At 40.5% G+C, this 27,727-nt stretch overlaps 1 protein-coding gene and 1 long non-coding RNA gene across 6 annotated transcripts in view; one reads left to right on the top strand and one right to left on the bottom strand.

Annotated features, from left to right (window-relative positions):
- The window catches only part of nAChRalpha4 (nicotinic acetylcholine receptor alpha4), a 511,483-nt gene that overhangs the window by 306,233 nt on the left and 177,523 nt on the right, over positions 1-27,727 (bottom strand). For 4 of the 5 annotated variants that reach the window (XM_070286891.1, XM_070286893.1, XM_070286892.1 and 1 more), the window contains one exon: positions 16,599-16,779. The exons of the other annotated variant lie outside the window; for it this stretch is intronic. In XM_070286891.1, the coding sequence (XP_070142992.1) occupies positions 16,599-16,779 (181 nt within the window). The remainder of the gene's footprint in view (positions 1-16,598; positions 16,780-27,727) is intronic. 5 annotated transcript variants of the gene reach the window in all.
- LOC108085795 (uncharacterized) lies at positions 7,657-9,967 on the top strand. The gene is made up of 4 exons (XR_011445222.1): positions 7,657-7,684; positions 7,739-7,815; positions 7,874-9,654; positions 9,710-9,967. It is a non-coding gene; the product is annotated as an uncharacterized lncRNA (long non-coding RNA).

Here is a 27,727-nt window from a genome sequence, read left to right as displayed (position 1 = left end):
TTCTTGTCTTTCATATAAGATACTGTTAAAGCCTTAGTTCGACGGAAAAAATGAAACTGAAACTAAAACAAGAAAGGAAGCTAACTTCGGCACGCCGAAGTTTGCATACCCTTGCAGATATTAGTTCATTACATTTTACCTATACTTATTATGTTTACAGTTTGACAGTTACAGTTTTGCATTCCCAGCTTTACATTTTCTCTCCGTCTACCGATCTTTTCTATGATAGATATATGATATAGTTGTCCGATTTTTAAAAAATTTATACCAAAATAATAAAATAAGCCTATATCTCAAACTAGATGAAAATACGTTGAAAAACAACGAAGTCGTAATTTTTTTCTATTAATTTTCCGATCGTTCCTATGGCAGCTATAAGATATAGTTGTCCGATTTTCATAAATCTTATACCAATGTAAACAGCCTTTTTATAATTTTTTAAATTAATTTTTTTTTATATAAGATACATTTTTGTTCTGATTTGATTTTAATAAAAATAAAAGCAAAGGAAAGTAAAAATAAATATTGTTTTTTTTTTTTTCATTTATTAATATATATAAAATAAAAATCTAAAAATATAATTTAAGATCGTATGTGGGTTAATGTTTAGTGGTTATTGCTTAAGGGGGGATATACATGTAAACCACAAATTTTTTGGGCAAATTTTTTTTTGGTTTAAAAAATAGTTTATTATTTAAAGAATATAGTGTGTAAGTTTCATTGTCGAATTCCAACTCTAAGTGCCTCAAATCAAGTATGCACGCAAGGTTCACAAGTGTTAACGTGGGGGCATCAAAAACTTTAAACGTCTTTTTCTCAGCTTCTAATTTTTGCATTTCTACCTATGCTCTGGACACGATTCACAAAAAACTATGTAACATATCGGAGTGAATCAAAAATTATTATGATCAGCATGAAATTATCTTCTATTTGAACCTACATGGTTGTTAAAAAACTGAGTATTACTATTTTTTAAGAGGGTGGGAAGTGAAAACTGATCACCTGAAAATGGCATTTTTTCCTTCAAATCAACATTTATTTTTTTTGTCTTGATTTCTTTTTGGTTTTTTAGGTTCAAATAGAAGATAAAGGTGTAATGAATACAAAAAAATTTAGTTTACGGATTTTGGACAGGAATTACGAGCTCTATCGTGTCCATAGCACGGCAACTCAAAGCTCGAGGCGCTACGGCATATGTTCCATAAGTCCGCCATTTTGTAAAATATTGTTTATAACTAATTTTTTTTATCATCTCTGATTCTACTTTTAACTATATCCAAAGTTTCACGACGATTGCTTGAGTATTTCTTATAAAAAAAAATTCACGAAAAAAGGCAAAATTTTGACCGCTTACATGTATATCCCCCCTTAAGCAGCTTGAAATTAAAAGAAAAAATAATAATACACGCTAACTTTACGTCTCTTTACAGTTCTGATGACCTCACCGTGGTAATGCTAGAGAGCGGAAAAAGCGCCTTTTGGTAGCTTCCACCTACATGGCACACGACAGGATGGCCTTACCAGAAGAACTCAGGAGCCTGGTAGAAGCCAGCCCGAAGGAAACTACTCGTGGGTGCAGACGCCAACGCGCACCAATGCGTATAGCGAAGCCCTGACATGAACAACAAAGGTGAGTCACTCTTAGACTTTATACATTCGTTGGTAGCCACCATTAAGAGCCCTACACAATAAGGAATATGCAGTGTGTTCGTAGACATATCCGGGGCATTCAACAATGTTAGCACGGACAGAATAATGAATTGCGTAGAAGCGATCAGCCCAGCGCTATCAACTTGTGGATAAGAAATCTTCGTAGTTGCCGGCGGGTTTAATCAGATTTGGGCATCGCTTCCATGATGAGGGCAGGCACAAAGGCACGCTGCAAGGTGGGGTTCGAGAGGAAAGCACCAAAGATAACAGCTTATGCGGATGACATAAGCATAATTATCACGGGAGTCCGTCCATCGACCCTCAGCTGGACACTCAATTTAATAGTCTTAAGCTATCAAATACTATCCTAGAGTCAAGTACGACCTCAACCGTAACTCCAGTGATTGCCCGAATTGGATGCTAATCTAATATGTATATGCCTACCTGCGCATATTTCGGTACTTTCCTATTTCTCTTTACTATTCTTCTCTGATAAGAAAACGCGTGATTTCTTTTATATATTCTTTCGACACCTTCACTACCGTTCGAACTAGCAAAGCGTTCACGTAGTCTTAAGCGGCTCCAAAATTGTAAAATTTATAAACTGACCTAAATAAACCCTTATTAAATGTTGTTACGAATTTCGGCCTGGCGTAAGGAGGTGCCGGCCGGGATCGCTACGGAAAGCCGAGCGGAACTTTTATTTGATGGTGTGGCTGCCAAGAACTCAGCTGTGCCAATCGCCCCGTCGAAACCCCCAATGATCACACGCGTATTTTAGGATTATTTTCTTGGCTTTATTTTAGCCCCAAAAATCGGCGTGTCTGTTTTTCAGGAAGTCGGGCGAAGAACAAGAACAGAATCAGAGGGACCAGGCATCCTATCTCTCAGATTCTGGGGATTGCGCAGCTTAGCGCGTTTTTAGTTCGGTGCCTTATTGCGCAGCTGCTCGCGCTGCCAACTGGCTTGAGGATCGAAAGCTCTATTTGGGCGGCTTTCGTTACATTACCCCCTCCTCAGACTCGAGCCTCCTGGCCGAGTATTGGTGGACTTGGCTGGCCGTCCGATTCTCCTCCTTTTGCATGCGGCGGCGGCGTGGTCTCGTAANACTCGGCGGCGGCGGCAGCTCGGGTCGCACTCTCTTCGGGAGGCGGCTTCGGTTCGGGGCGCTGCGAGGCGTTCGTGGCTGCAGCGCTCTCCATGTTCCCTGTTCCACGTTTTAACAGGGCCAGCGGCAGCTGTTCTCCAGGCGTGCATCGCACTGTTAAGTGGGTGTCGCTATACGGCAGGATACTGGTGGGTGCGTATAGCGGCAGATCTCCCTACGGAAACCGTAGCTGAAGGTTTTCCAGATCGACGGTTCCTTCGTGTCGCAGCAGAAAGTCCATGCCCAGATGGCTAGGAGTGCTGCCCTCCACCAGCAAGAACTCGTGAGTAACCGGCCTTCCAGCAATTTCGAGTCTGGCGTTGACTCGAGCGGTGGCCACGAATTGTTCCGCTGATGGTAACTGAAGTGTCACTCGGCACGGGGTGGTCGGCAGTCGTTGTTGCAGATCCCTCTCATTGAGTAGGGAGACGGCGGCCCCGGTGTCGATGATCAGGCGTAAAGGCTGCTTCTGTAAAAAGATTAAGCAGTGTAAGTGAGGGCCACCCACGGTACGACAGGTATACGTAGCTTGGGCGGGCGGAGACTGAATCCCGCAACATTCAGCTTTAGGATTTTCAGTCTCCAGTTGTTTTCCCGTAGTTAGGGGGATTGGCGGTGGGTCTCCGGATGAGTATTCGGCGAATAATCGGCTCAAGGCGGATTCCACTGCGTGCACTTCCGATTCCTCTCCTTCTGCAGGCGGCGGCGGGGTGGTCCCGTGGGACTCAGCGGCGGCGGCAGTTAGGATCGCACTATTGGCGGAGGGCGGCGGTCCAGAGACGATCTCGATGGACGGCGGCTCCTGGAACGGAGGTGCGCTGGCGGACGGCACTTCCTTTGCAGGGGTTCCCGTTCCGGCAGCTTCTGGGGTGGGGGTGCTCGAAAGGCCACTCGGCCGGGGCACGGTGGCGACGTGCCAGATCGCGGCAAACTGTAACTCCTGAGACGAATCGGCACTCTCTTCGGGCGGCGGCTCTGAGAACGAGGGGGCCAGGACGGCATCAACTCCACTGGGAGGAAGACTATGTCGGGCGCCCGGTTGCTCGGTTGGCGGCGGCTTCTCGTCGAGGTGCTGCGAGGCGTTCGAAGCTGCGGCGATCTCAATGTCCCGTGGCTGCTGGGCACTCTGCTCGAGCGGCGGCGGCGAGAGCAAGGGGGCCAGGACGGCTTCGACTCGACTGGGAGGAAGACTGTGTCGGGCACCCGGTTGCTCGGTGGGCGGCGGCTTCGCTTCGAGGGGGGGCGCGGGGTCGCAGGGGATGGGACCCACTCCAGTAATCCGGGATTGAGGGCGAGCTCGAGGTGTGCCGCGGTTGTTTGGCCGCCGATGCGAAATGGCGGGCGTGAGCACACGCTCGCTGGGGCTGTTGGTGTTGGCTGTCAACCTCCGCCCCGAGAGGTTGACGGCAGCTAGTTTCCCGAGGACGGCACGGCATTCCGGAAGGGGTTTACTCTCCGGGGTGCGTCAACGGGGTCGTCCGGGTCCACGGCAGTGACGGTCATCACGGCAGCGGGTGAGCGTCGTCGACACTGGGCGTCGATGCGGCAAGCCATGTCGAGGGCATCCGTCAGCGAGCGCGGATTGCTGCTGATGATCGGGACCTGATATCCAGTCTCCCGGATCCCATCGATAAAGCGCTGCACTATGATGCTGTTGTACGTCGCATCCGGCAACTCGCCGAGGACGCATCTGCCCAGGCGTTCCAGCTCCAGGGCGATGTCCTCGAGCGACTCTCGCGGTCCCTGCATGCGATTGTGGAAGGCGTGATAGCCGACATGCTTATTGACCGTGAAATACTCGCGCATAGCCGCTGCTATGGCCTCATATGAGCGGAGGGTGGCTTCGGGGAGGGTGGCGTGAAAACGCTGGGCACGCCCCCGAAGACACGTGTACAATTTCCTGCACTTCTTCCTTTCTGACCAATGGTTCTCCTCGGCCATGTCGTCCAGGAGGCGCTGATACTCCGGCCAGGGACGGGTGCCGTCGAATGTAGGCGGCAGCTCCGCGTCCGACACCTCGAGGATTCCCAAATGTGAGGTTAGGTCGTACGCTGGTGGCGGCGCAGTAGTTGGCGCGGCTCCAGGTCCGGTGTCCATCCTTCGGGAATACGCTTCTCGCGCCGGTGCAGAGTAGGGGTTAGTTGCCTCTGCGAAGCGCGGGGTGCTGGCGGAATGCAGGTCGCTCGCTGCTTGTGTCACGCCGCCGCGACTGCGCGCGGGCTGTGCTCCGTTGTTTCCGGAGCGGTTGCCCAGCATAGTCTTCTCGAAGGACGCCCACATCTGCTCGAACTTCTGCTCCAGCTTAATGTTGAACGACTGATCCAGGTCCTCCATTTTCCGCTCTAGCAGCCGGACGGAGCGGTCGACGGCTCTATTTACGGCGTCCATCGCGGCGGCATCATCCTGTGGTTCTTCCTGGTTATGCCCTTCAGGGGAGGCTTGACGGCGGTGGCGGGCGGAGTTCTTAGGCATTTTCATAGGTCACGGTTTTCGCAAACCCTATGGACCCCACACCTGACACCAATGTAACGAATTTCGGCCGGGCGTAAGGAGGTGCCGGCCGAGATCGCTACGGAAAGCCGAGCGGAACTTTTATTTGATGGTGTGGCTGCCAAGAACTCAGCTGTGCCAATCGCCCCGTCGAAGCCCCCAATGATCACACGCGTATTTTAGGATTATTTTCTTGGCTTTATTTTAGCCCCAAAAATCGGCGTGTCTGTTTTTCAGGAAGTCGGGCGAAGAACAAGAACAGAATCAGAGGGACCAGGCATCCTGGCTCTCAGATTCTCGGGATTGCGCAGCTTAGCGCGTTTTTAGTTCGGTGCCTTATTGCGCAGCTGCTCGCGCTGCCAACTGGCTTGAGGATCGAAAGCTCTATTTGGGCGGCTTTCGTTACAATATATTATAAATAAATACTAAAATATATGATTGGCGCAGTCGGCCAAAGTGATAAAAACTAATCGACCATTGACTATTAAATGTCTTGGGAAGAGCATACAAAGCTGTTTTTCCTATAAACATACAAAGTGCGGTTAAATTGACCAGTAATATTAAAGTCTTACCGAGCCTCCTTATAAGCACCACATATTTTTGCAAAACCACAATTGCACATTACTATGTACACCAAGCCAGCCACCATTGAAACGGAAAAATCTGTATCAACGGAGAACCGTAATAGTTGGTGACTATACCATCTGCATTAACGGAGCTGGAAATATCAACGGTGAACCGTAATAGTTGGTGACTGTACCAACTCAAAACTAGAGGCCGACTATAGGCATACCTCGGAGAAGTGGCTGTGACCGAAAATTTTCCAAATTGTCTACAATATGGGACCTTCTTACTGACGTACAGAACTTTGGCGAAAAAACAGAAGAGCTGCTAACTTTCAGCCAACATGTGGATCCTGCGAAAACTAGGTGAGACAGCAGATGCAAGCAATATTGAGCTGTTTGACCTTAGAATAAGATGCAAAATTCGAGATAGGGCAATATCGTATTAATTAATAAAATGAGCGATGCCCATCCTCGTGCCGCTGAAGGCAAAGCCAAATTCCTGGCGAAAGGCGAAGAAGTTTAGAGAGGTGGCCAGAAACATTCTGGCTCTGGCTCTGGTGGATGAAAGTGGGATGACCCAGTAGGTCAACATGGTAACCGACAAGTTAAGGATTTCACCATTCTTAACAGGAAAAAGTATATCGAAGTTAGAGTGATAGAGGAGCCAGAGACAAACAAGTCGCTGACCCAGAATACACATGCCTTGATCACTAACTCGATGGGTAGGGCGGGAGCACGTATAGTAATTGAGAATCATTAAAACTTTTTTTTTCTCATCTCAGCACACCGATACTATCAGTGATACACCGGTACTATCGGCTACACCCGAGCTGGGAAGCTCGGAAACAGTCCCTTTTTTATACATTGTTTGTCGTATCTTTACTATATGTGTTACGACCTTCGTTATAAAAACCTTAAGAAAGCTACTGCATTTTTACATCCGGGAAAGAGTAGAGAGACATCATAAACCGGACGCATGAAAAGTCCGTTGACAGAAAAAGCGCTACGCGAATTCGTAGTTCATGTCGGGAAGACTTTAATGCAAGCAACACACTATGGCCACCTTCCTATATATTAAAGGTGCGTTCGATAACGTAACGTTTCCTCAACTCGTTGGTCGTCGAGGGAGGCATCTGGCAGTGAAACTGACTTTTAAACATGAACATGAGCAGCAGATGAATTGCTGCTTGTACTGACGTCATTAGAGGGATATCCTGCTAACCTGACGTTATTAAATAAAAATAAATAAAAAAATAAGTTCCTCAAAAGGTGAAGTAAGATACAAACTATCAGAGCAGACAAAATAAATCAAAGTGATACTGGTCCAAGGTCTTCTGAAAGAAAAAAGTTAAGGGAAAAGTCAGAAAGGCTAGCAACGCATTCTACTCTTACAGAATCATTTTTAAAAACAACTTGATACTTGAAAGCATCAAACTACAGGCAAACAAAAGAATGGACTACACGACCATGAAAATTAAATTTGATATTTGTTGAACGGCTTCATACCCAACAAGGGAAAATTGAAGAAGAGAAAGGATCAGGAATCCCTCTACAGCGACTGATGGTGTGGTGGCTGGGGTCTACGTTGTGCACTGGGGGAACGGAGAGACATTCAGACTCAGCGACGGTATTTTAGACTGAGGTACTTGCCATAACGGGAGCAGCCAGTCTTTCGATATGGCGTGGACTTAGCGACTAGGGATGCAAAAACATCGATGTCACTATCGATAGTATCGATGTTCTTTAAAAAGACGATACATCGATATATTTTTTCCAACATCGATGTTTTTTCATCTCTAATTCACAAGAAAAAAAGAAACGCTAGAGAGAGGTACGTAGCTCGGAAAATTTTATTTTTTTTATAATTAATTAAATATTCTTACAGATTTTACAGTTGAATATTCCATAAGGGCGGTTCCTCGGCGAGGAGAACCAAAATGGACAAGTTCTTGCACATCAAAAGTAAGTTTGTGCGGCAATTTTTTTGTATGAATTGTTACTTTACGCTTTGACTATTCAGTTTCGTTGCAGATCATGCTTCTTCATCATTATCATCTGATTCGACTGATGCTTTATCATTATCAATGTCTTCTTCTGCTGTTGCTTCAACATCTTTTGCTTCGTCTGCTGCTGCTTCAACATCTTTTGCTTCGTCTGCTGCTGCTTCATTATCTCTTGCTTCGCCTGCTGCTGGTTCATTATCATCATCTGCTTCTTCGTCTGCTGCTTGGTCCACTGAGGGAAATGTGGAATCTGAATTTGAGTTTGATTCCTTGAAAAAAACCGGATCAGACGTTTGGAAATATTTTGAGAAGTGTAAAAACCAAATGTTTGCCAAATGTCGGTTTTGTGGAAAGGGGTATAAAACTTCTGGAAACACAACAAACTTATCTGATCACTTAAAGCGTCTTCATCCATTGAAAATGGCTGCAAAAAAAGAAAACGTAGCCCCAATTGACAATTTTTTTTTCAAAATCTGAAGCGTACGATCCTGCTTCACACAGAAAGATAGAACTGGATAAATGTCTTGCTAAAATGGTTTCGGTAGACATTCAACCTTTTAGTATTGTTGATGATAAAGGCTTTAAGAATTTTGTAAAACTGCTGGATCCAAAATACATTTTGCCCTCTCGTAAAACTTTACAAAATGTGTATACGAAAAACATTTATGAAGAAACCATGTCATTAAAACAAAAGCTGGTAACGATCAGGCACTGCTCCCTAACAACGGATTGCTGGACGTCTAGTGGAAACGTTTCTTACCTAACGTTGACGTGCCACTTTATCGAAAATTTCGAGCTAAAAACCGTAGCCCTTGCCACTCAGCCCTTGGTAAATGAGGAGAATCACAGCAGCGATAATAATGCAGAGACAATAAGAGCAATATGTTATGATTTTGATATTTTTCATAAAGTGGAAACTATTGTTACTGATAAGGCAGTATCAATGAAAAAAGCCTGCGAAATTTTGCAAAAAAAACACCTGGGATGTTTTGCCCACTCGTTAAACCTAATAGTTCAGAGCTGTTTGGCTTTACCTGATGTGCAAGATATTTTGAAGTGCGTTAAAAAGATAGTTGCATATTTCAAAAGCAGTGCGATTGCTTACGCAAAACTGCGTTCTGCCCAAGGCGTGGAAAAGCCATTAAATTTAATACAAGAAGTGCCAACTCGATGGAACAGTGCTTTTAATATGCTAAAGCGAATTATAAAAGTATGAGAGGCAGTTTGCTGTGTTTTGCTGAAAACATTGAAGGCACCAGTTCCCTTATCAGAGGACAATTTTCTGTAATTGGTGTTATATGTACTCTTTTAGAACCTTTTGAAACAGCAACACAAAACACATCAGCTGCGAAAACTATTACAATTTCTTTAATTATTCCGACCGTGTTGGGCCTAATTATTGAAATGGAAACTTATAAGACGCAGATGAAAACAACTGTAGGCGCTGAAACGTGCCTGTTTTTAATAACACAACTTAAAAGCAAATTACACCCATATGAAGCCAGAAGTGTCACAAGGATTAGTACAATTCTAGATCCTAGATTTAAGAAAGAAGGATTCCACAATACTTTAAATGCGGACCAAGGAGTAGCAGCGATAGAAAATGAGTTGACCTACAGCTTTAAAAATGTGCAGACGTTTCTTCAAACCTGGAACCGCCCGTCAATATAAATAATTCAGATTTATATGGATTTGTTGCCGAGAAAATAAGAAACAAACCCAAATCCGTTAGATCTGACGCCAATACCTTCAGCAAGAAAACGCATTGCAAAAAATTAATCCGCTGGAATATTGGCAGGTAAATATTTGTGTATTTTTTATATTTAATTATGAATAACTCAATTTTCTTATAGGTAAACGAAGACCAGTTCAGCAATCTCGCGCAGTGCGCTTTAAAGTATTTTTGCGTTCCGGCCACTTCAACAGAATCCGAACGAGCTTTCAGCAAAGCTGGGCTAATTTGCAACGACAAACGATCTCGCCTTAAACCAAAGGCTATTAAAATATTATTGTTTTTAAAACAAAACCAATGGCTTGTCAACTAAAGATGTATATAAGATGTATATAAATGAAAACATATAACATAAATAAAAAACAATCTAAAGCAGAAATTTTAACCGATTATGGGAAATTTTAAAAATTAAAAAAAAATCGATGTTTTTAGAGATATATCGATGTTTTCAAACATCGATGTGGAAAACATCGATGTACTGACTATCGATGTTTTTGCATCACTATTAGCGGCACCAAAGTACGGATCTAATCGGAGCCAAGCGACTATAAAATCCCTGGCAGCCGTAAAACCAACTTGCTGAGAATAACGATATACAAGTAACCTGAGTATCTGGGCATAATAACAACCCAGGGAACGAAAAAACAGGTGAATTAGCCCGAACAGCAGGTTCTCGGAGGTCGCAATAAAGATAAGACCGCAGCTCAAGCTAGAAAAGCTGCAAGGAAACGGATTAAGAGACACAGAGAGAGGCAGAGCATCTATTGGAGGCTCTAGAATGGAGCCTTACCACTTTTGCCTACATATGGTTGGTACAAGTGGTTGTTCTTCTGCGCCGATTGCATTGCGGCTTTATTTTCCAAACTATTATCCAAATGAAGTGAATTATAATGCTGCCGGACGGCATATTATTATGTCATAGATCAAGGAGCATTGCAGTGTGTATTGGCGACATCGAAAGGCTGCATTTGATCTTTATGCATAAACAAAAAGAAGGGAAAGGGCTAGAGAAGGAACCCATAAAATTTCGAGAATAAGTGATAACATTCAATATTTTTGTTGAAAAACTAAAAAACATCACCTGACCGAATGGCAAAGACCAAATTTTTAAATGACTTGTGTAAAAAAAAATATAGACCATATCTTAAAATGTGAGAAGATGTTACTGTGGAATGGAACGTAATGAACGTAAATATATTTAATATTTTGAAAGAAAAACAACCGTAATAAAGTTTTTTTTTTTTAATTCTCATTTAATTTGTCCCGTTACTGTGTTTCAAACTTTAGACGGATTAATAATTCTTTTTACACGTTTTTTAATATAAAATGCAATTTGCATGCTACCACACCATATACTAGTATATTAATATAGTAATATATAAAAGTCTTTATTTAAAGATTTTTTTAAAGATTTGTAAGCGCTTTAAGCAGCAGCTTTTGAGAATTAGACTATTAAGAAAACACGCGTAAAATAAAACGAAAAGTGGAAGTTAAAATTTGAAGTTTACTGTTCTTAAAGTTAGGCATTTGAAATGAAAGAAAACTTAGATTGAGCAGCGAGAATCAGTTGACAAAGTTAAGTCATTTCAATTGCATCGTGTAACCAGCCAAAAATTATTTTGTACCATAATAATAGAGCAACTTTAGATTTTTTTCAAAAACAAACATATGTATGTTTTTCAAATTCGAACATTCTTTTGTAATTTTTTTAAAAAAGTGCCAAAAAAATAAGTTTTTATTGTTTTTTATTTTTGTTGGAAGTAAAAACGAACATAATTCTAACGTATACCAACACATACATACATGAATGGAAATCAAACATAAAATCTTGCCTATTTTAAAATGTGGGAAATAACCTGTACTGCATTTTGCGAGTTTAGGGCAAGTAACTACATCCCGCCCACTCCACTAACCTTGTCCAAACCAACAAATCTGTTAAACTTTTTAAAAATAATAAAAGGGATCAGGCAGAAAAAATGTGTAATGAATTGGGAATATTAAAGCCCCATATGCATAGCATTACATTTAAGAGCTGCGCCCTCAAAAATTTCGACGTTCTTGTAGAGGTGGAGAAACATCGATGACATCGATGTTTTCGAAACATCGGAAACATCGATGCTTAGCGGGGCAACATCGATGTTTTTTCATTTATTTATTGTATTAACTATGTTTTAGATTACTACAGATGGCGACACCTTTAAAACGTTTGCTAAAAAATACTTCTGCGTTCTCGCATCTTCGCGCGAATCTGAAAGAGTTTTCAGTAAAGCTGGACAACTTATAGGAGCTTCGCACGCGGCTATCATCGACCGTTGTCGATAAGCTCCTCTTCCTTAAACAAAAACAAACATGGAAAAATATGTAAATATATTTGTATAGTAGAGTTCGGGATGGTAAGTAATACGGTCTTCCCACACAGCGCATCTGTGAGGAACGGTTGGGATTTTTCGCAGATGCGAAACTCGTGTTCCCACGGAGCTGCATCAAAGTGCATCTGCATCCGAACAGCTGATCGATTAGCTGTGGCTCATGAAAACGTAAACAAAGGCTGTCGAATTGGCTGTTGCAAATTTGAAATGGAGCATTTACCAACTATTTTGGCTGTTGTACAACAGCAAAAGGCACAGATTGCGTCAGAATTTATTTAAATGAATTAAATGACAAGGAATTTTAGTTTTTCTAATGATTTTTCTCTAAAAAAGAGCAAATTCCCCGGAGAGTGTCTATAGGTGGTATAGGCATCCAAAATCTTTAAAATAAGGCAGAGGTAGGCGGTTTATATTAAATAGTAACAATTGGGAACATACTGGGGCAAGAATATACAGAAAAAACGCCAACAACTATTTTGGGCATGCTTGTAGCTTTGGCGCCACGTTTTAAATTCCATATCTCATTTGATCCTCGCCAATTTGCTTACATTTTCGTGGTGAATGGTCAAATTAAGAAGAAGAATCAGAGTTGCACCGAAAAACTATCGCCTAACTATCGCCAAACAAACCGTGGTTAGATTTTAATGTTGAACTAACGCCAGTCCATTTGGGAAAATTCGGAACGGCAAAACCTTATGGACCGTTTGTTCAACGGATGTTGAATGTGCTTTAATGTTGTGTGGGAAGACCCAATTAGACTTTGATGCGCTTTGATGCCGGGCCATTTGGAAAAATTCGGAACGGCAACACCTTATGGACCGTTTGTTCAACGGACGGTGGATGCGCTTTGACGGTGTGTGGGAAGACCCTATAAAAATAGTAAATTAAACTAAGAAAAGGACTGTAACGGCCAGGGCAATGTCGGGCTAGCTCAGAGTGGCCCAAGGCGGGTTCGACCCGATGCCCGCACAATAGAATACCGAGAAAATATCGGACGTCTCAACTAACAACTATCGCTACAAGAACTACATTAAAAAGGTAAACAAAGGTTGGACGACTATATTTTTGGACGGAATTGGTGGCTTAGTTGACAACGCCACGACGCACCCACCCATCCAGTGATGCCTCCTTGTTAGTGCTAGCAAAAAATCGATTTTTTCCACTATCGATTTTTCGATGTTTTTACAGACGAAACATCGATAGTATCGATTTTTTAAAAATATATATATAAAATCATTTTAATAGTTTATTTCTTTATTTTATGACAACAAATCACCTGTAACATTTAATTATTTTAATGTTAAAAAGCTTCAGTATACCGATTTTCCTACTTTTTGGAGGCTGCCTTCTTCGTCCGAATTGGTGTGGATTTCTGCAAACACACACATACATTCACAAAAGTAAATTTGCAGGTTCTAGACAAAAGTAGTTATATATGATTACCCTTTGCCATCTCTACACCCGAGTGCTTCGTCTTTCGCTTTAATTTAAACACTTTAACTTACTTTAAACCAGCCAAAAAACATCGATAGTCCAAACAAAAAATCAATGTTCTGAAAAAAAATGTCAAACATCGATAGTATCGATAGTGCTCCGATGTTTTGCCAGCACTACTCCTGGTTATCTTCGGGCATCACCCATTCTCCGGCGGCCCGCCAAGACTGCGGAGAAGAAGCGGCGGTCCGCTAAAGAAAGTAGCCACAAACTGGCTTGTAAAGAATCCCTTCTTTCCTGCCTATTATTCCTACTGGAGCTCCAATGAGAAATAAAGGGGATGGGTAGGTACAATTTTAATTATATCCACTTCTTCCAAGCCGATTCTCTAATTTCGCTTATTTGCTTGTGTTGCACCAATCCCTTGCGCAAGTTATGAGACACGGAGAACAAGAACATCGGCAAGTGAGTTACACAAAAATACATCAAAACACTAACGACTATTAACAAAATTTTTACACAATGTTTTTTTCTTGCCGGCGGTTGGCCCCAATGGCCCGTATGGGGGCATACAAAGCCCGGGATTAGGCGGCGGAGAAATTACGGCCAGGATTGGCGGCGAAAAACGGCTGGCTCTATGGGCGGCAGAACATACGGCCAGGATCGCGGCGGAAAACCCGCCGACCACCTAGGTTAGGACCGGCCGGCGTCGACCGGAACGGACTCACCGCTGTCCTCCAGATGGCTTGGGCTGTAGGTGGCTTCCAATCTTACCTGAGGGCGGCTTGCTGATATGCCTGGTGATGCGCAGGTGCCTTGGTGAGTGAGGGCTCGCAAGTGTGAGGGCTTCCCAGTCCCTAATCCCGTCAGCAGCTCGGAGACGGCGAAAGCACCACTCCCACAAAAAACATAAAAAAAAAACCGTGGCCCGTGTTATTGTTCACGGCCACGCTGCCACTTTACTCACTTTATTTTTTTAAAATATATTTTCCAATCACTAGATTTGTTCTGCGCTACTGCACGGCTGCCGTCCCGCTAATCTGCCTGAGTTCCAGGACAATATTGTCCTGTTGCATTTCTAGTCGGAATAGGCAGGAAGTGGAACATAAATATCAAGTTTTATTTTAATTTGTTTTTTGTTTTCTTTATTATTAAAATGGATATTTTTGTTGAAAATTTGACTTTTATTTTTTAAACATTACAAATTAAAATAAAGTTCAAATACACTAACATCGATGTTTTCGCCAAAAACATCGAAAACATCGATGTCCGTGAAAATCGATGTTTCTCCACCTCTACGTTCTTGTATGTAATGTACATATATATGTAAGTATACTTGTACATATGTATGTATATCCTATGTTATGCATGTTAATCGATCAATCTTTAAACAATACCGCTCCATTGAAAAATTGTTGCAATTTAACTAATTTTAAATTTTAAAAATAAGTTAAAATACATTTTAATTTTGCTTTGAAATGTTTGAATTTCCAAATTTTCGCTGACTTTAGAAAGTTTGTTTATTTGTACGTGCCATACATACGTTTCCACCTTTCTTTAAATCATTCAATCACACTGGTTCCCAATGGAAATATATAATTATTTTCAATTTTATTTGCGATCCCTGGTCGCAATAGCCAAAGATAGGAACCTAGACGACTAAATACTCTACGCAAAAGTGGCGAAAGTGCAATTACCTGTAATACTCTCCTCCTACTCAGGTATGCGTTAAACAGTTGGGATGTTTCACAGATGTGAAACTCGTGTTCCCACAGAGCTACATCTGAATCCGACATCCGATTACATCTAAAACGTAAACAAAGATTGCTGAAGCTGCCGATGTGGTAGTAAGAAGAATAGTTTATCAACTATTTTGACTGCTTAACGACAGCATAACCATTGATTGCGTCAGATTTTATCCGGACTAAATTAAAATGAATTAGTTGACGAAGAATTTGAGTTTCTGTAATGATTATTTTCTAACCAAGAGCAACTGCCCCGAAGAGGTTGCTTGGTGGTATAGGTTCACAAAAGCTATAACATGAAGTAGAAGTAGGCGTTTTATATTAAATAATAGAATAAGAAATCCGAGTTGCTGCGAAAAAGTATTGGCGAAATGTCGCCAACAGAAGGGCGTCAAATTTAGATGCACAATGGATGCAGTACAAAATGAGAAATTTCGGAACGGCAAAACCTTATGGACCGTTTGTTGAACAGACGAGGGATACAGATGCAAGCTCTGTTATTACATCTTTTTCATTTTTATTTGTTGTAAATGTTTATGTACCATGTGTATTAATTAACTATTAAATGATAAGATTCGCTGCAGTAGTTTCTAAATCAACAGTAAATATATTTATATTAAAAAAGTTTACTTGTAAAAATAATAAGAATAACAAATAAATAAATAAAAAATAAATAAGATAAAAATATTTGCAGAGGATTCGAACCCTTACCATAGTCAATATTGGTCCGTCTCAAACTTCCATTTTTATTGTTTACTAATTCCCTAAAACCCTTAATACGACAGGTCTTATTATTTGATTAAAATTTTAATTTTAAGCAGAAATTCACTAGTTTTCTTTATAATTTGTGAGGGCAGAAGTGGGTGAAGCCCAATTTTAAAACAAACCTGATGTCAGTGCAGCAGATATGATTGTTTGCACAAAATGTTGTAGCTCTAGCTGTCCTAGTATCTAAGACCAGTTGTTTTATATAGACTTAAAGACTGACATGCGGACAGACAAGCAGACATGGCTATGTCAACTTGGCTGATGATGCCAATCAAATACACATATGTATATGTAGATTTTGTACTTCATGTGGTCGGAGATTACTTTATTATGCCCATTTCATACATTCTCGGTTTGAATTATTAATATTAACTATATCAACCTGTGACCATATATGTACCGAGAAAACTGAATATGTGCAGTATTAATATCGCTTTTTAATATACAACGAAAAAATATTTAATATTGGTTAATATATATGACGGTATAAAATATCTTTTTGAAATACTAAAAGGGGTATACAATAGCTTGGTAGAGATTTAACTTTTTATGTCTTTCAATATTAAATAAGTATAAAAATAAAATAAAAATAAGTATAAAAAAATATACAAAACATATTATGATAAAAATATTTAATCAATGACCATGTGCTAATTCGTTAAAATAAAAGTAACTCAGATTTGGACAGACCTACCTTAAACCCATCATAAGTCCAACTGCCAAACTTTAGAACACAGGTCTGTTCATCAAATGGGAAATATTCTACATCTATCTCACAGGATGATTTGTATATGGCTGGTGGCTTCCATTCAACTAATCCTTCAGAGTAAATTGTGGCTTTTGTTGCAAGAGTCACTTCGAAGTTACCATCAGCACTACATGATATTTTGCAATATCCGTACAAATTATCATTATTTTATAATCTTGACAAAATTTATTATACATAAGAAAATAGGGTTACTTAATAATAGTTTTTTAGAAATATTTAAATTTAAAGTAAATTGATTTTTTTCTAATGGAAATACATACAAAAATATGATACTTGTTGCTTCCTGTCAGTTGAAATTACTCAGTTCAAGGCCTTTACTAAATGAATGACACTTTTGAGCCAAAACAGTAAATAATAAATTCTCTTTAAACTTAAATAATTTTTTAAGTAAACCAATTTTATTTTATTCATAAAATGTTATTTATAATTAAAAATTCATTTAAATTTACAGATAACCTTTCATCAGTTTAAGACAACCACTTCAATAAAATCATGGGTTCAAAAAATATAATACTGAAATCTTACTATAAAAACAAAAAAATTATGATTATTTTTTAAGGTTTTGTTGTGGAACACCTAATAAAATATTATTAATGAATCTATTTTATAAATGTATTCACTTTTATTTCAATTGTGTTTAATTTAAAAAAGAGCATGCGTACTTAAACTTAACATATGTATCTTAAGCTTAAAATATATATTATATCTAGTAATTTAGTTTCGTGAGCTATGACTATTTTTATAAAATCCATCTTATTAGGTAAACTGTTAGTTTTAGGAAACCAATAACTAGAACTAACGACAGATAAGACATTTTTGATAACAAATAAAAAAACCTTTGACTTTCTCATTTGATTCCACTTTTTTAATGATGGATGTGTTTTCCACTATCCTTGTTCGTAAGATAAAGGTCATTCTTATTTCCTACATGGTGTCGGGTATATTGCAAACTTTACAAAATTACTTGATACTGTAGAATAACACTGCGCATTCAAACTGTATCAAGTATGGTCATATTAAGCCCAAATTATTAACCGCACTCAATCATTGGTCACTGCGAATCTTAAAAACGAATCTTCAACAACAAAAACTTTTCTGCTGTTTCAATCTCAATTATAAAAGTATCAATAAGAAATCCAGTTTCATTGATTCTTTGCAACTTTTGTCCTATGCTAGTAATATTCCAAGAATAATCCATGATACTGTGGCTTCTACCAACTTCCGGAGTCCGACGTTAAGTCCTTCGAAATTAATAATTAAACTAAGAAATTAATTTAAAATAACATATAGATTAGACTCGACTAGCAGCTCTAGTGTTTATTAAGAATAGGCTTGTCTTAAGGTGTCTAATAATGATACAATCTATCTCAGTAAAGTCAAATCTAACTTTTAACACCGACGAGTTTATAAAATCCCCACGGATTTTCCTTTGTTAAATCTCTATTAACTACCGATTAAAACGGTATGAACACTTTCTACTTGCCATGCGGCTGTCGAATTCAGATCTGCATGACAAGAAATTAATTATTTTTAAATTTAAAGCTATTAAATAAATTGCAAATGGTTATTGTATTTAATTCTTTGATATTTTAGGAATATTGTTGAATTACTGAATCACCAAACAGTAACATAGCTTATTTATAAATGATTATTATGTGGTTGCCTTTCAGAATCAGAATCAATTCTAACCTTCCACATTATTGTGGCGACGCTAGCGAAAGTTGCGCTGCCCTGCGCTAGATGCCCAATTTGAAAAGACGGTATTTTTGAATTTGTTAGACATTATATAACACCGAATTTTTACTGACTAACACCGATTTGTACTGACCAACACCGAATTTGTACTGACCAACACGGATATTGTATTGACAAACACTTTCTTGCGAGATACCATCAAATGGCGCGGCTGAGCCTTTACCGGTCAGTGCAACGTGGCCAGTTCCACAACGGAATGCGGTTGGATTCATGACAAGTAATGGACCACAGGACGCACCAGCAAGTGGCGCGGCAGCATTCATACCAAACAGAGCAGAGCAAACAGTACTGGCAGGGAATGCTGCTGGATTCATGGAGAATAACGCAGCCATGTTTGGATTTCGAGGTGGTTCAGCGGGATTTGCCCGCTATTCAGTGGATTGGGTTTCATGCCACAATTTAACCCCAATACGGCGATCTTTTCCAAACCCTACAGTTCTGGAGTTAATGCTGGTGGAGCAGGTTGGCCAGCACAGTTTCAGCAGGCAGGGAACAATGCAGTAATGTTGACGCCGACTCAGATAGCTGCGCGTCAAGTCAAATCGAGAGAATTACTTGTTTTCTCCGGTAAGCCGGAGGAGTGGCTGTTATTCATAAGCAAATATGAGCAGTCAACAGAAAGATCTGGATTTAGCAACGAGGAGAATCTCATCAGACTTTAAAAGTGCCTTAGAGGATCAGCTTGTAGTCCAGACACAGGGACGATCGAGAGTTTATGAGAGAGGGAGATGAAGTTTCTTGCATTCGATATGTCTTCGCCATGTTAGGCGTCTGTCTAGGTGAACGCCCAGGTACGTTACCATGTTGATTTCGGGGATGACCTTCGTGATCTCGTTCGGACGAAATGATGCTGGAGTGGGTTTCATTTCAGTTTGGATTTGCGGTAGTTCAAAAGGATTTGCAGTTTGCAGGTTCGGCTGGAAAACGCCTTGGAGATGTAGGGCAAAATTTTCGGCTCTGTCTTTGTCGCCGCGGGCCCAGGAACCAGATGACTTTCTTATAGGGGTGACGGTTTCAGTCGGAGGGCTTAGATTTGGGTGAGCCCTCCAAAGGATATGCTTTGTACTAGTTGGCGAAAGTTTCTCAATATATCTTAATTGTGCATTTTCGGCATCTTGCTTCAGGGCCCGGCTTATTTTGCGTGTGGCTTCGTTTAGACGTTGCTTTGAGCATGGCGATCTATTGGTTATGGTATAGTAATGGCAGTTTAAACAAAACTACATCATTGCTTTTCCTGAAAAAGCTATAGGATTGGATAAAATCCAAAAAAGGGGGTCGTACATATGTAGACTTTTGTCCGCCACTGTACGTAGATTGGACATTGATTATTTCGACTGTGCTACAGCCAACTGAATTAACATATCCTGGTTTTTAATAAGCGTTTGCATGTCAATTTCATAAGTGATATGAGTTCCATCATACTTTATTGCATGGTAAACAACATAGTTTCCAATTTCCATTTTGGCTGCACTGAGACCTGCTGAGAGTTTTCATAGATTGATTGGAGTGGATTTTCCATACCAGTTCGTAAAGCCTCGGCTAGGAGGTGACCTTGGGGAAATGTACCGAACCGAGGGAAGATCTGGCTGCTTTCGCGAAAAATATGTAGTTTTTGAGTTATAGCACACTTTTTGTGTATTTTGTTGACGCGTTGACTCTTTAACTTCTTGTAGACCACACAGCCTCTGTAGTTTGACGTAAACCTCGTCCACAGTTTCCACATTTTTTCGTAGGGGGTCTTCTTCTTATTGTGGAAGTCTCCACAGACTAAGCAGAGTGACCGAAGTGTGTAGTATGTTCCTGGTCTGTCCATACTCCTAGCAATTTGTGCATTGTACAGGACCGTTTCGGTCGTATTTTTATACCCTTGCAGGGTATTATAATTTCAGTCAGAAGTTTGCAACGCAGTGAAGGAGACGTTTCCGACCCTATAAAGTATATATATTCTTGATCAGCATCAACAGCCGAGTCGATCTAGCCATGTCCGTCTGTCCGTCTGTCCGTCCGTCTGTCCGTTTCTACGCAAACTAGTCCCTCAGTTTTAAAGCTATCTGAATGAATCTTTACATATAGTCTTCTATATACTCTCACTGCTATATATGTCGGAACGGGCCGGATCGGACGACTATATCATATAGCTGCCATACAAATGTTCGATATATTTTTAGAAAAAAAATTATAACTTTGCTGTTTTTCAACATTTTTGAACCATTTATGGCCATTATATATTATTTCTGAATTTTGGTAAAAATTTTATGAAAATCGGACGACTATATCTTATAGCTGCCATAGGAACGATAGGGAAAACGATAGAAAAAATTATAACTTCGTTGGTTTTCAACGTATTTTCATCTACTTTGAGACATGAGCATTTAGTATTATTTCAGAATTTTGGTAACAATATTATGAAAATCGGAGAACTATATCATATAGCTGCCATAGAAGCGATCCGTAGATGTAGAGAAAATGTAAAGCTGGGAATGTAAACTGTAACTGTCAAACTGTAAACATAATAAGTATAGGTAAGATGTTTGAAACTCCGTTTATTGTCTGTTTTCGGCATTATAATTTATAATATAAATATGAAAACCAATCTGCAAGGGTATACCAACTTCAGTGTGTCGAAGTTAGCTTCCTTTCTTGTTTTTCAATGAAAACCATTTTTTTTTTTAATATTTATCATTTAATTTTTTATCTTTATTTTTATGTATTTGCTAAAATAAAAATAATTTGAAAACTGAAAAAAAAATTTAATTTTCTTTTTTTAATTTAAGCCTAGTACTCTGACGAGAAAAATCCGCTGTATAAATTTAGACAGCGGCCAAACTCCATATAAAAAAACGGTGTCGAAAAAAGAAGAAGAAGAACTTTTAGCCTCGTCGTTTTTTCCGGTACTCTGACGACGAAAATGAAGCCTGCGAAAATTGAATGGCGTTGCCAGATCAAGATAGTAAACAGCTGATATCGCGTTGTCTAAATAATTCATTTGATTTATTTAGACACCCCTAATGGAGGGAAAGTTGAAGGAAAAAGGTGGCATTGATAGGGGCTGTCAAGTAGAGGTGGAGAAAAATCGATGTTAACATCGATGTAATCGATGTTTTCAAAACATCGGTAATATCGATGTTTGGCTTGCCAAACATCTCTAACTGCGCATCTGAGGAAGAAAACGTGTAATTGTAAGGTTTTAGTGCCCTTCTTAAAAAGATGGATCCTCGATACAAATTACCAAGTAGAACATACTTGCGGGATGTTTGTTTGCCAAGAGAGTACGAAAAATGCAAAGAAACGCTGAGAGGAATTCTAAACAGTGTTGATCATCTGGCACTAACAACTGATTTGTGGACATCTCGAGCCAACGAGGGCTACATAACCATTACATGCCATTTCATATCCAATAATTTCAAATTGGAATCGGCAATTTTATCAACACAACATCTTCTAACGCCAACAAATCACACCGCTGCAAATATAGCAGAAACGATAAAATCGGTGCTAGATGACTGGGCGATAGCGCAAAAAGTTGTATGTCTTGTGTCTGATAACGACGCTTCCATGAAAATACAAACACTTGCCGTGTGTGGCCCACACTATTAACCTGCTGGTCCAGGACATATTAAAACAGCGAATATTAGAGGAAATTCTAAGCAAATGCAAGACTGTTGTATCGTTTTTTAAAAGAAGCTCGACTGCGTATGCAAAATTCAAAGCAGCACAAAAAACAGAAACTCCATATGGCCTGGTTCAAGAAATGCCGACGCGCTGGAATAGCGCATACAAAATGATCAAGCGAGTAATTCTGACAAACGAATATATTGGTGTAGTATTGGCTGCATCTCACAATGCCCCTTCACCGTTGTCTGCCGAAGAAATTGACGTTTTAAAAGAGATTTCGATATTGCTTGCTCCATGCGCGGATGCAACCTTGTCGGTTTCGACGAACACCAATGTCTCAATTTCGTTGATCATTCCTGTAATTTGTGAACTTTTCCACAAAGTTAATGGATTCGATTTCAAAACAATTGAAGGAATCGCTGCCGCAGATTACATGAAGATTTGTCTAAGGGAAAGATTGTTTGCATATGAAACTAGAACGATTCCTCGTATCGCAACAATTCTCGATCCGCGATTCAAGAAGCAAGGGTTCCTTGCCCTATCGAACTCGGAGGAAGCGGCCAAGGCTTTGCAGGAAGAGCTGAACTCCGTTATGACAACAACTCCACGACCGCAGCCAGCACCACCAACAGAGGAACCTACACGGTTCTCATTCCTCAAAACTAAAATGGAGACAACAGTTCAATCACTTCGGGCGGATTCCATTATACTCTTACGCCAACATCTAGAGAAAGGCAACCAACCGGAAAAGTGCGATCCCTTGGCGTATTGGGAGGTAAAACTTTATGTTCACGCCAGAAAGGCGCTCAATTTCGGGAGGCAGTGTGATCCCGAACGCTCTCCTTTTCTCTCCCTCTTCCTCCGGACTTCCAGTCCTAGAGCTTCCAATCCGCTCTCCCTAGCATTAGTTTCCTTTGTATATTTAGTACCAATTACTCCTTCTACTAATAAACATCCCGACGCACGTCGCGTAAAACCCCGATAAGTCTACGTGTTATTATTTATCCGAGTGCATTTCAGACTTAAAGCCGCCCCCCTCCAACATTTGGTCCATCAGAGCCGGATTTCATCCACCAGCAGCTCCGGTGGCTTTAACACCGCACCAGATAAGTCCATTACATTATTGCTGCCGGTCATACAGTTAGGTTTTGCGAAACTCAATTCGTCTTAACTTCTCTGTATGATTATTGTCTAAATCCAAGTCCGATTAATCCGACACTACGGCAGCATAATACCTTCCAAAAATCCAAAATAATTCGGTATTCATTTTCTACATTTGTGCCAAAATCCAACAGTGTGTGTTTAAATAAATAAATAAATGCAATAGCCACAGTGAGAATTTAATTCCAATAGTTCTCAATTCCTCTTCCTTAACTGTGTTCCCGCTAGCATTTATTTACATTTACATACATATTCAATACAGTCCACTCCACAAGACTACAATCGCTGTCAACATTGACATTTCCCCAATTCGAGAAATTATATCCAAATAATTTCTATACTAGATCTACGGATTCCAAAATTCATAAAGTGTTTGTTTCAATAAATGCCTAAGCCACAGTGAAACTTTCAGTTCCGAATTGTTCTAAATTCCTTTATATTCGCTGTGTTCCGCTTGCATTTATTTACATTTATATAGGTACGTACGTACATATATTTTGCAATACAGTCCGCACTACTGATCTTCAACTACTTCTACTTCTGAGTATATGTATAATAAAACTAAAAGAAAAACTACAAATACAGTCCACTTCATTCCGAAACATACATATATTTACAAGAAATATATAAATATATAACCCAAAATATTTCAATTACTGTCCGGCAGCTACTACGACTGTAAATTCATTTAAATATAAATATTAAATATAAATATATTTAATTTATTTACTCTCCCTTGCTCTATCCTGAGCTTCACCTAATTAAATATACGTATTTACATACATACATAATCGTCTGCATACGACGCTCCGATATTTGGCAATATTTTCCGCCTCTCCTTATCTCCGCTATTTTGCACTTGCATACGAAAAGTGCACAAATAGACATATGTACACACGTATTGGTTCCAAAATACAGCACCGGTCAATCACATAAGTCCAGATCAATAAAATAATTTGTAAATTATTTTATATTAAAATTCCAACTAACGAATTAAGTTAGAAATCCAAGTGCGCTTCCGTATCCGCACTAGTGTGACCGTATATTATTCGCTGCTGACCGGAATTATAAAATTAAATTGCATATTTCCGTTTTAAATTCCAAGGGAGAAAATACAATTTTCCACAAATATAATTATTATAGCAAAAATAATTATTCCGAGTCCGATTGGTTCCTAAATTCCCAATCAAACTTCGACCCATACATTTTAATATATATTTACATTACATTTTTGTAAAAAAAAAAAATATATAAAATGACTTCAACTATTTTGAACAAATTTACTTTGATTTCTGACCGTCTGAGGCACTTCGACTCTAGAGTCTGCAATCCAGCAGCACCCACTCCATCCAAATACACCTGCCAAATTCATCTCGACCAAGTCCGAGCGCTATGGGATAAGGTCGAGACAGAGTACGAAGCTTGTTCAGAGCTAATTTCAGTTGGCTTCGAGGGCGCTGCAGACACCTTGCCTACCCTTAAGGCAAAATACGACGACACCTATTCCATTTATGAACGGTGTGCCGCCAAGTTCATGGAACAAATCGATACGATCTCTGCTAAAGCAGCTCCAGTCCAACCTCCTGCGCCCCAAAATTCCTTTCCGTCTGGCTGTCGGCTTCCTCCGTGCGAAACGGAAGTTTTCTCGGGCGATTATCTTCGCTGGCCGACTTTCCGGGACCTTTTCACAGCGGTCTATATCGACAATCCTACGCTGACCCCTGTAGAAAAGTTGTTCCATTTAAATGCCAAGACTAGTGGTGAAGCTCATTCTATAGTTTCCAATTCGGCACTCACCAATGACGGTTTCCGCTCAGCATGGGGAAACCTAACTGAGCGTTTCGAAAATAAACGCGCGTTGGTGAACAGCCAACTGAAGAAATTACTGAACATTCAGTCCATTGAACGTGAGTCCTCGGCAGCCTTGAAGGAGCTGCAAAATACAATTCAAAATTGCCTCACATCCCTAACTCTGTCCGGCCTTCCTACGGATAATTGGGACTGCCTCCTGGTTTATTTGTGCTCCACGAAGCTTCCAAAGCTGACGCTTTCCTTATGGGAGCAATCCTTAACAAATAAAACCGATATTCCGTCGTGGCTAGAACTCGATTCTTTCCTTACTGAGCGCCATAGAACTCTGGAAACCATCGATTCTCTCCAGCCTCCTAGGATATGCCTCCGTTCGTCTAAACCGACAATCTCTAACCAGTCGCCACGAGTACTACAATCCTTTAGTACGCGGATTGTTCACTTATCCAAAAGATGCGATTTGTGTTCTGCAGAGAACCATCCAGTTCGTAAATGTCCACGCTTCCTCCAAATGACGATAGAAGATCGTACTTCATACATTGAGAAAAAGCAGTTGTGCTTAAATTGCTTTGCAAGCGGTCATCCACTCCGTAATTGTACAAGCGCCCACAACTGTCTGACTTGTCACGGTCGGCATCACACATTGTTGCATCCAAGCAACACTTCATCCAGTGTTCCGAATCCTCGTGATAACGCACCACAAATTCCTGCACCCATCCAAAGGATTTCCTCGTTCTCCACACGAGTGACCACTTCTGCCGATTCCTCCAATTACTGGGTTCCATACGACGATAGCAAGAGCAGACGTTCCCGAGGTATTTTATCCTACCAATGCCGAGTCTGCCAAGGGAACCATCCTCTTCGGAAGTGCCACCGTTTTCTCCGGCTTGATGCGAAGAAACGGCTCCAGACAGTCATCGACAGGAAGTACTGCGTCAACTGCCTGGCCCACCACCATTCCGGAGGATCCTGTCGAAGTAGCGACCGATGCCAGTCGTGTGGACAGGATCACCACACCCTTCTACATGCCGACGAACGCTCAGCGTTATCCTACGCTTTCCAGAGCTAATACTTCCTGGTACTTTTGCTGCGTATCCTCGCAAGGGGGGGGGGGGAGAATGTTCACGCCAGGAAGGCGCTCAATTTCGGGAGGCAGTGTGATCCCGAACGCTCTCCTTTTCTCTCCCTCTTCCTCCGGACTTCCAGTCCTAGAGCTTCCAATCCGCTCTCCCTAGCATTAGTTTCCTTTGTATATTTAGTACCAATTACTCCTTCTACTAATAAACATCCCGACGCACGTCGCGTAAAACCCCGATAAGTCTACGTGTTCTTATTTCGAGTGCATTTCAGAGTTAGAGCCGCCCCCCTCCAACACTTTATATGCTAAGTCTTTTGTTCTTCAAATATTCAATTAAACAAAATATCTTATTTCAGATGTCAACTGATGAACCATTTAAAAAGATCTCGAAAAAGTTCCTTTGTATTCCAGCATCCTCATGCGAGTCTGAACGCCTCTTTAGCAAGGCAGGCCAAATGATTTCGGACCGTCGCACTCGCTTATCGCCATCAGTCGTCGATAAGCTTCTGTTCCTTAACAAAAACAAAAATATTAATAAAATTAAAATATAATAACAAAAAAAAAAATTTTGTTAAACATCGATTAAACATCGATGTTTTTCACCAAAAACATCGAAAACATCGATGTCCACAAACATGGATTATTCTCCACCTCTACCTAGCTTATGCTTAATCTGCACGGTTTGTTGTTGATGCGTCTTCCATCGAAGCCAGTGGTGGTGGGATTTGGCTTTGAAAGCACCACAGTATCAGAGCGGGTGAGCAAGAGCGCGCTTCTCTTGCTATAGATATACAGTAAAGCCGGGTTTCTCTTTGTATAGGTTAGGTTAGGTTGGACCGGACGGCCCTCGAGGGGCCACACATAGGCCATTATGGCCCATGTAAGTACTTACATTACTGACCATTCCATGGGGTCTCATGTAAGTACTTACATTACTGACCATTCCATGGGGTCTCATGTAAGTACTTACATTACTGACCATTCCATGGGGTCTCATATAAGTACTTACATTACCGACCATTCCATGGAGCACTATTTGACTAGTTCCTGGGTAAAAGACACGGTGGCGATTGACCCTATTTGCGGATATTTCATACAAAAACGGAAATGAAAGATCCCATTGCTTGGGACCGATGGGTAAGTAGTGGGGGTCTGCTGGTAAGCACTTATTTCACCAGCTACGAACCAGCGCGCGGTACTACAGGGTCTATTTAATCAAAAAACAACTGGACCATTTTAAATAAAGTCAATCTGTTTATTGTCGTAAAAACTAAATCGGTTTTATATTGTTATCCGATTGATTTGTCTTTCTGTTCCTGTGCATTTTGTTTACCGCTTATCGCTGCAACGCTTTAGTGTTGTTGGCGTAGCTAAATCAATCACACAAACTCTTTATTTTTCGTCGTTGAGATAAAAGCTTTTATTTTTACGCTCTTTGCTATCCGTTTTAATCGATTTGTATGCTGCAAAAGGCAACACAACTTTTTGTTCAATTTTATTTACCACACAACGGTGTAAATAATTTAACCTGAAATGCACTCGAAATAAGAACGGGTAGACTTTTCGGTATTTTACGCGACGTGCGTCGGGATGTTTAGTTAGTCGTAGGTAAATCGGTACTGAACAAAACTAAAGC

This window comes from Drosophila kikkawai, chromosome 3R (genome assembly GCF_030179895.1).
Source record: "Drosophila kikkawai strain 14028-0561.14 chromosome 3R, DkikHiC1v2, whole genome shotgun sequence".
Taxonomy (NCBI): domain Eukaryota; kingdom Metazoa; phylum Arthropoda; class Insecta; order Diptera; family Drosophilidae; genus Drosophila; species Drosophila kikkawai.
This window is presented reverse-complemented; position numbering and strand designations above follow the sequence as displayed.